General features: G+C 49.3%; 1 protein-coding gene across 1 annotated transcript in view; it reads right to left on the minus strand.

Moving 5' to 3' along the window:
* Positions 1-9,455, minus strand: part of NF2 (NF2, moesin-ezrin-radixin like (MERLIN) tumor suppressor) — an 84,578-nt gene that overhangs the window by 11,233 nt on the left and 63,890 nt on the right. The window contains exons 9-14 of the mRNA XM_028480530.2: positions 7,584-7,658; positions 5,798-5,911; positions 3,109-3,231; positions 2,223-2,440; positions 925-1,030; positions 338-465 (exon numbers count right to left, since the gene is read on the minus strand). Of these exons, the coding sequence (XP_028336331.1) occupies positions 338-465; positions 925-1,030; positions 2,223-2,440; positions 3,109-3,231; positions 5,798-5,911; positions 7,584-7,658 (764 nt within the window). The remainder of the gene's footprint in view (positions 1-337; positions 466-924; positions 1,031-2,222; positions 2,441-3,108; positions 3,232-5,797; positions 5,912-7,583; positions 7,659-9,455) is intronic.

Below are 9,455 nucleotides of genomic sequence, written 5' to 3' on the forward strand. Positions count from 1 at the left end.
CCGCCACAGAGCTCAGCTGCCAGAGAACACAGCTGGGAAACGTGTCGCATTACCAGGTTAGAACACAACCACCATGGACCACCACGTGAACAGTGGTCTGACTGGCTTGGAGACCTCTGACAACCAGTCCTAGACTTCAGGTGAGCTCTGGAGCCACTATAAACTCCGGGTCACCAATCAAGTGTCATTTTTATCCTGGAAGATGAATGCTGGTCTGTCACCCTTCATTTCCAATTAGGAAATTCCTCTCCCGGTGGGTGAGGACAGAAGAAACCTTTGTAGGAGTTAGTGCCAGGCTGCCCAGGCGGGGCACAGGGGAGGGGAGGGGGCTCCGTACTTTTCTTTCTCTATCTCCATGGAAAGCCGCTTCATGTCAGTATCCTTGAAGTCGAAAGACAGGCTGTCACCAATGAGGTTGAAGCTTGGTATGTCAGGCGGCAGCGGGGCTGGGAGTGGGTTCATGGGCTACGAAGGAGAAATCTGATTAGGAGGTTCGATTCCACAAGAACAGAGGGCACTGCTGCGTCAACTACCCACCCCTCCAGAGGCCACAAAGGCTCTGGGCCCAGCATGCTCACCCCTGAAGCAGAGGGTGAGGCAGTTAGATTTGTTTTGAGGACTTTCTCCTCCTAGATCAGAGGGTCGTCTAAAATATGGCCCCAATCTACTTCTCCCACCATCTGCCCTATAAGATCGTCAATGGTATCATTTATTACCCCTTGGATCACTTTGCTTCCCACCTCTGTTACTTTGCTTAAACCAAGTCACCTCCCTACGTCCCATCTCTCTTTCAAGGCCCTAGAACATTCTGCACCATTCGCTCCACCATGCGCTTGCTTAACAGTCGCCCTGAAGGCACCACCAGGGGAACCGGAGGGCTGGAAGGGAGGTGAGAAGCAGCGCGGCTGGCAGCCCCAGGCTCACCGGGTACGTGGGCTTGGTGGTGATTTCCAAGAGCTTCTGCTTGGCTCTTCGCTCTGCCTCGCGGGCTTCCTGCAGGTCCTGCTTCAGCTGATCTGCCTCCTTGGCCCTGCAAGGAGAGAAGGGGCCCTCAGCTCCACAGAAGATGACAGGAGGAGGAAAGAGACCCCTCTTCCCCCTTGACCCCCGGAGAGGAGGGAGCTGGGTTAACCCTGAGGGTGGCACCAGACCAGGCAAACAAGCATGGGGGTGGGGGGGTGGGTGAGGATTTACATGAAATCAGAACTTCCGAAGCAGGACCAACATTCCCAGGTATTGTTCATTTCAACTGATTTCCAGTTTAAATCAAAACTGGGAAAGCAGTGAAGCAGGTGGCCAGAAGAGTCAAGGATGAACCTTTGCAACTGGGGGAGGGGGAGGGAAATCGGGGGAGGGACTAGAAGCTTCCTCTGCTTCTTTCTGGGTGAGAGTGGGCTGGGCAAAGGTGTCATACTGGATCACAAAGGGCAGGCTGTGAAAGAACTGATTCTTCATGACACCCAAGCGAAACAACCTCCTCAGGCAGGAAGATAAGCACGTCGGCCTCGTGCCTCGTCAGGACACCGGACCCAGGGGACCCAGCCCAACAAACATCACTCGCGGGGAAGTGACTGCACATGGAAAGAAAGGAGACTGGGGCAGGGAGGGAAACACGGAACCGTATTCCCAGAATGACACGCAAAGAATGGAGAGGAAACTGTAGCGACTGCACCCTGGCAGTAAAAAGCCAAATTCAGGTGTTCTAAACCCACAGACCGAGTGCCGCGAGGAATGAGCCAGGGTTGTCTGACGGCTGCGGAACCAGCACAGCCCAGAGCCTCCAATGGTCTTTGAAAAGCACAGACTACAGTCCCATCCTTCGACCTGGTCGTGAGCCAGGGCACCCTGCCCTCCCCTCCCATCTTCAGGGAAGCGTTAAAGGTGAATAGCTGCTGTCTCCCCACACACCCCTCAAACCAAAAGGGAAAAGAAGCACGTTCTGTAAATGTCAGAAGAGCCTCCTCGTGTCTCCTCAGCTAACAGCAGCCTGCGGACAAGCTCGATGGTTTTCCTGCAAACACGAGCATCACAGAGACAGGGGCTCATCGCAAAGGCACAGCCTGACCAGAGTCCACTGGACAGGAGAACTACGTTCCTGCGCCCATCCAGCTCCAGCCCCACCGGCCTGTGCAGGAAGGAGCCTCTGCCCCTGCCCGGGAGATGGGTCAGCAGCTGCCAGCAGGCTCTGCCTCAGCACAGGGCCTCCCCGCCCCCATGCTGACCTCCTCTCGGACTCCTCAGCCATCTTCAGCGCCAGCACCTCAGCCTCCAGCACCTTCTGCTCCATAAGGCGCTTCTCTTCCTCCGTCCGGATGGCCGTGGCCTTGATGCGCTGCATCTCCTGTTCGGCCTCTGCCGCCTTCTGTGCCAGGAGCTTCGCCTCCTCCTCAGTGATTTGGGCCTTTTCAGCCAACAGGTCGGCTGTCTCCTCGGACCGCATCTGGAGAAAAGAGTGTGGTCAGCGGGAACAGGAGTCCTGTGCCTGTCATCCCGCCCTGATCAGGCCTCAGACACTCAGGTCAGCAAGGACCAAGGTCTTGGACTCCTTGGGGCCCTGCCACTGAGTGTCCCCAAGCCACACCCTTCAACTTCTCAGAAGGCCCTTCAGGGTCCCTCCATGGGGACCCACTTGAGCTGAGGCTACACTTCATGAGGGAGAAACCCAACTTAACTCTGTCCTTCTTTCTCTTTAAATAAGTGCTTCAAAAGCACGGGAGACTGTGCCCTCTGGGGACACGTCACAATGTCTAGAGACATTTTTGATTGTCACAAATGGGGGAATCTGGTGGGCAGAGGCCAGAGACACGGCCAACCAGCCCTCAACACACAGGATGGCCCACACCAGGGGATGACCTGGCCCCGAGGTGGGGCGGGCCAAGGCTGAGACACCCTGCGGGAAAGGTGACCCACGGTGAGTGGAGTCTGCTTGCACTTGGAGGTTGAACTCAATCTAAATCTGCTCCTGGAAACACAGGCGGAGAGGAAGACAATAATTTTTTTAAGCCAAAATGTCAAAGTAAATGTGGCTAATCCGTGGTCCTTGGGGCCTAACTCCAGAGCCAGAGGGAGTCCGAGTAGCCTCCCAGGACCCAGCCCCTTGGAAGTCACCAGGGCTTCGTTGGCCATCGTTGCCTCTTCCTTCATCTGCAGCAGTCTCCTCTCCAGCTCGTCCCTCGTGCGTTCAGCCTCCTCCCTCATCTGCTTCTCTCGAGCAAGGCGCTGCCTCTCCATCTGGGGGGAATGAGCGGCCGCTGGTCACAGGGCCCATGACCTGCTGTGCCACAGGTCTGAGGACGGCCAGTGCCCAGGGTCTCCCCTCTGGGGACCCTTTTCTTCCCTGGACTTTAGGTACCAGTGTCGTTCTCCTCGCCCACCACCCTCCATCCTTCTAAACCAGCTGTACAGTAGAAAGCCGTGCTCCTTGAAAAATCATCTAGTTGTAAATGAACAAACAGCAGAACACGGAGCCAGTCTCCACCTGGATGTACGGGCGCACCCGTACACGCTGGGTACGGAAACAGCTACCTGGCCAACGTGCCTGAGACTCCAGTGGCTCTGCCCTGCAGCTGACAGGACACAATGCAGGCTCCTTCTCCCCAATGGGCAGCTCCAGAGATAGACCACATGTCCCTCTCCACCACCATGAGCCACGTGCCACTTCTTATCCACACGGACCCCTCCCACACCTCTAATCTCATCAACAGTAGCTCCACTCTTGCCTCTGACCCTTGGAGAAGATGGAATCATCCGTGTGATGCATCAATAGCTCACACATTGTATTTCACAGCAGGAGGCAGCAGCAGCCAGGCACAAACCCCCACAGCCTCAAGCGGAAGCAACTCCTGAGCAAGCAACTCCTGAGCCAGGCCTGCGACAGGAGGGAGCCCGGGGGGAGGAGTGGGGACACGGCCCTGATCCTTACGGCACCAGCACTAAGCTGCTGCCGCCTCCCTTGCCTTCTGGATCACTGTATTAATTGGGCCACATGCCGAGCTTAATAAGGGGAACAAGCAGAGGACAAGTGCTATTCTCTGTGATCCTAGGGCTCTAGCTGAGATCAGAAAGCAGGAGCCAGAAGTGACCACTGCACTATTTTCTTCCTTAAATAATTAAAGCACATTTAATTACTTACTTCTTGCTTCAATCTTCTCCCAAACACAAGATTTTTAAGATTGCTGCTTTTTCTAAATAGTAAGTCAAAAAAATGCATTGGTCCTCGAAGGAATAATGCAAAGACAAGCAATAAAATACAATAAATTTTTCTCCAGTTTTCCTCTTGCAGGTCAATGAAAAGCTTGGCCGATTTGTTCTCTAATTTCCATCATATTACAATTCCCATTAGGTGGATGACGAGATCCCCATTATCCTCCACTTGAAAAAAGTCTACAATCCCCTTCTGCTCTCAGCATTGCACTCTCCCTGAGACCTCCACCCTAATCATAAGGGACCTCCTGTTTGCAAAGCGGTTTCAGCTCACAAAGACCTTCAGGTACAGTGTGTCCTCTGATCTGAGACACAGAAGAGAGATACTTAGCTCCACTTGACAGATAAGAAAACCGAGATCTGGAAGGTAAGTCAATCACTTGGGTCACATACTAAGTTTCACATCTGGCTCCAAGGTCAATGTCTGTACTGCTGGGCCATGGAGCCCCTGACCTGTGGTTGCCAGATGCCAGGAATGTGCATCTGCCATCCTACAGGCAGTGCAGGTCCAGGGGTGTGTTCAAGCTACTCTCTGCACAGCCTGGAGGCTTACACGCTCCTTGCCGTGATCAGATCTCTCACTTCTAAGCTTTCCTCTGCTGATAAAGAGGTCAGAGAGGGCTCTTCTTGAAGTTGCCACTATGACCCTGTGCTGGCCCAGGAGCATTTCTTTGTCCAGCAAAACCCATTCCACTGCCCCACACCCCACCCCAAAGCATTCCGAAAAGTACATCTGTGGCCTGCCACCTCAGAGAGCAAAGAGACGGAGCCGAGAGCACAATGGATCAAACTAGGCATTTCATTCTAAATCTCAGGGCCGGGAGCCAGCTTCGTCGGAGGACCCAAATTAGAGAGCTGCACAGAGACTAATTATTACCCCTCCAAGCCTGCAAGTCCTAAGGGCAGCCGATTGCAGCTGCTGCTACTCTGTCTAGTAGTTCATCCAAAGCCACGATTGATATTCTCAGCAGTGGGGCTCAGATTAGCTGTGTGGATTGCGGTGAGTCAAAAAGGTCTAAGAGTAGATGACAATGATGCAGGTCGTCCAGGCTGCTGATAACGTGCTCCTGGCACCTCTCGCTGTGGGCGATGTGCCGCCTGGGCTGACCTGCAATGGGGAAGTGCGGCCGGAGTCTAATTCCAGCAGTGGGCGCAGAGATGCCGCCCTGCATTCCATCACCATCTAATTAGGAAAGGAGAAGTCTGGGCACAGGAGACAGGCAGGCAGAAAGAAAGAAAGCTTAGCTGCACGGACGATGGATGGACGCACGGATGGATGGATGGATGGGTGGGTGGATAGGTGGGTGGATACATGTGGGCTTGGCTATCTCTGCCCACAACGTGCATTAATCACACTTCACTCACTTCACTGGAGAAATAACTAGGGATGTGTCTTTGAGATATGCTGTTAGAGTTTATTCCTCATTTCCAGAGCTGATGTCCCACCATCATTTATTCATCAGCCAAAAAGACCCAACAGGAATAAAATAAGAGTAGGCAGATCCGTGCTCAAAGGACTCCTGTGAGCCCATGACCACTCCTTCCATCCCAGCCGAGACCACCACCAGGAGACAGCAGCAGTTCACCTGCTCACCTGCTTTCTGGCCTTCTCCTCCCTGGCCTGAGCTTTCATCTGCTGAACTTCCAAAGAATCGGCCTTCCTCCTCCTCATAAACAGGTCGTGGTTCCCGATACACAGCTGGAGAATCTGTGCGATGAAAGCAGCAGAAATGTTATACCCACACGTTGACTCCACTGAGACAGCACAGCAGCTACAGCATCTTGGTCCAAGGGCTCTTGTGGGGAACCTGAGAGAAGGTATGGAGGGAAACACCAACGTCCTCCCTGTGGCCTCCAGGCCTCAGCTCTGGAGACAATCACAGTGAAGAGAGGAAGGGGTGCCATTTAGCTTGTCTTCTGATGCCCCTCACTCTGCGGAGTCAGGGCGTGGCTCTGCAGACCAGGGAAGATGATGGCAAAGTTTGCTCAACAGGCAGGGCTGGGACAACAGGTCATTCGTGGGAAAAAAGTAAGTTGGATTCCCCCACCTCCACCACATGCAAAACTCGACTCCAGAGGGATTAATGCCTTAAGTGCAAAGATCAAGCCCTGGAAATTCTTAGAAGAGAACATAGAAGAATATCTTGATGGTCACAGGATAAGGAAAGATGTCAAGCAAGACACAAAAAGCACAAATAGTTAAGGAAAAGATGTATATGTTTATCTACATTAAAATTTGTTAAGACATAAAAAAAAGAGGAAAAATAAGACACAAACTGGAAGAAGAGATAACCAGTAAAGAAAACAAACAACCCAAAAGAAAAACAGCCAAAAGACAAGAAACAAGTTTGACAAAAGAGACAATGAGACTGGCCAATAAATATACAAAAAGATATTCAACCTCATTAGTATATGTAAAGATGCAAATTAATATGACACTGAGATACCATTTTAAATGCACAAGATTGGCAAAAATTTTTAAAGGCTAATAACACAATTGCTGAGGATATAGGATATAAGGCAAAAGGAAGTCTCACCCAGGGCTGTTGGATCTGTACATTAATTCACCTTCTTTGGAAAACAACGTGACATAACCTTGAATTTGGACATATACCACACGCAGGGCTATGTGAAGACACTCTCTAGACTCCAGGGAAGCGATTGCCCATGCACACCAGCGGGCAGATACAAGACTTAGAAAGCACTTAATTGTCCATTAACAGGAGAACAGAGGAAAAAATAAAATATATATATATATTTTTTTTAACAGAATATATAATGGAATACTATACAGCAGTGAAATGAAAGGACCATATCTTTGAGCATCAACATAGATAAATCTCAAAAAGTAATGTGTAAAAAAGGCATGTGACAGAAGAACACAGTTGATAGCACATATATAAATTTCAAAAACATACATAACTTGCCGTATACGAACTAAAGTTCTGATGAAAAGCAAGGGGATATTAAGCACACAGCTGAGAATGGTGGTGACCCTCGGGGAGAGTGGGGACAGCAGGGTGCTAATGAGGGGGCGGTTCCACAGTGTTGGGAGTGTGCTATTTCTTAAAGCTTGGTGGTGGGTAGGTAGCTGTTTATTTCTGTTGTTCTTTATATTCCATGTATACATTACACATATCCTTTCATATGTATGAAGTACTTCAATAAAAATAACTTTTAGAAATTGCTCATCACAAAATGTAGGTTTGACTCTTTAGGTTAAGCTAAAGAGAAATCTTTCAAGGCTGATCAGAGAAGCACGTACCAAGTGAGTTATCATTCTACACCTCACAACATGTCAGTCTGATACTAGTTCAAATACAGCTTTCAATTTCACAGAAAAACTACAGTCTGTAACAAAAACCAGGATCTCAACTTACCAGCTTATTAACACGAAGCTTTGAGGAGTTAAATTTGAAGACATCAATTTTCTTATCCAATGGCTTAATAGTAAACTATTAAGAAAGGAAAAAGCAGAAAACAGTTTCAGTCTGATAGCCTAGAACATTGCCACCAACTGGGAAATTCCACAAAAGCAGCAAACCCCCTGGCAAAGATCCAGCATGAGGCCATGCCTTGTCCTGGCTTCATGGTGCCCAGGAAGTTCAGGATCCTGGAAGCTGGGTTCTCAGCACCATCTTAGGCTTGGAAATCTGAAATACAAACCCTTGACGGGCCCAACCTTGAGGCCAACACTGGGAGGGCCACTGCAGAGGCAGCCCTGCCTACAGGAGGCTCCCCACCTGGCTGGAACTAGACCAACAAGAGTCAACTACTCAAGAGATTTCATCACGTGTTAGTGCCTCATTGGGTGGCACAAATCACAAATCCTCAGGGTAGGATGGACATAAGCTGGTCTTAGACAAAGAATATGACAGAGAAGCTAAAAGGTAGGATGGAGGGGCATTCTGGACAGGGCAAGCAATAGAAATAAGGCAGAGATGGGGAAATGAGCAGTGTTAGCATGTGTCTGTGTGTGTGTGTGTGTGTGTGTGTGTGTCTGTGTGTGTGTCATTATTAACTCTTTGATGACTAAGATAAAACCATGGGTTTAGACTGGGAGGAAGGCAGGAGTGGGGGCTGGTGAGGTGGGCTGGGGATGGGCAGTCAGAAGGGCTTAGATTTGATGTGACAGCATACAGGGCATCACCCCAGATTTCCAAACACGGGGATGGTTTGATGAAAGCTGTTAATAGAATAGGGTTAAAGAGTGACAAAGAATGGACTGTAGTAGAAAAGGAAAATACTACAAAAATCAAAGCAGAGAGAAAGAGGAATGCTATGGATGGGCAGGTGGGAGGGTGGGTAGCTTAGTAGGAGAACCCAGGGCCAGACTACCAGGCAGGGTCGAATATAAAGAAAAACGGCAACTGTTCTCACTCATTCCTGATGAGACGGGACAGATCCTAGATTTCAAAGATGCACTTTATCTTATTTTATTATTTTATTTTTAACCACTTTATTGGAGTATAATTGCTTTACAATGGTGTGTTAGTCTCTGCTGTATAACATAGTGATATCAGCTATATATATACATATATCCTCATATCTCCTCCCTCTTGCGTCTCCCTCCCTCCCTCCCTATCCCACCCCTCTAGGTGGTCACAAAGCACCGAGCTGATCTCCCTGTGCTATGCAGCTGCTTCCCACTAGCTATCTATTTTACATTTGGTAGTGTATATATGTTCATGACACTCTCTCACTTTGTCACAGCTTACCCTTCCCCCTCCCCATATCCTCAAGTCCATGCTCTAGTAGGTCTGTGTTTTATTCCCGTCCTACCACTAATCTCTTCATGACATTTTTTTTTCTTAGATTCCATATATATGTGTTAGCATACGGTATTTGTTTTTCTCCTTCTGACTTACTTCACTCTGTATGACAGACTCCAGGTCCATCCACCTCACTACAAATAACTCAATTTCGTTTCCTTTTATGGCTGAGTAATATTCCATTGTATATATGTGCCACATCTTCTTTATCCATTCATCTGTTGATGGACACTTAGGTTGCTTCCATGTCCTGGCTATTGTAAATAGAGCTGCAATGAACATTTTGGTACATGACTCTTTTTGAATTATGGTTTTCTCAGGGTATATGCCCAGTAGTGGGATTACAGGGTCGTATGGTAGTTCTATTTGTAGTTTTTTAAGGAACCTCCATACTGTTCTCCATAGTGGCTGTATCAATTTACATTCCCACCAGCAGTGCAAGAGGGTCCCCTTTTCTCCACACCCTCCCCAGCATTTATT

This window comes from Physeter macrocephalus, chromosome 19 (assembly GCF_002837175.3).
Source record: "Physeter macrocephalus isolate SW-GA chromosome 19, ASM283717v5, whole genome shotgun sequence".
In the NCBI taxonomy this organism is placed as follows: Eukaryota; Metazoa; Chordata; class Mammalia; order Artiodactyla; family Physeteridae; genus Physeter; species Physeter macrocephalus.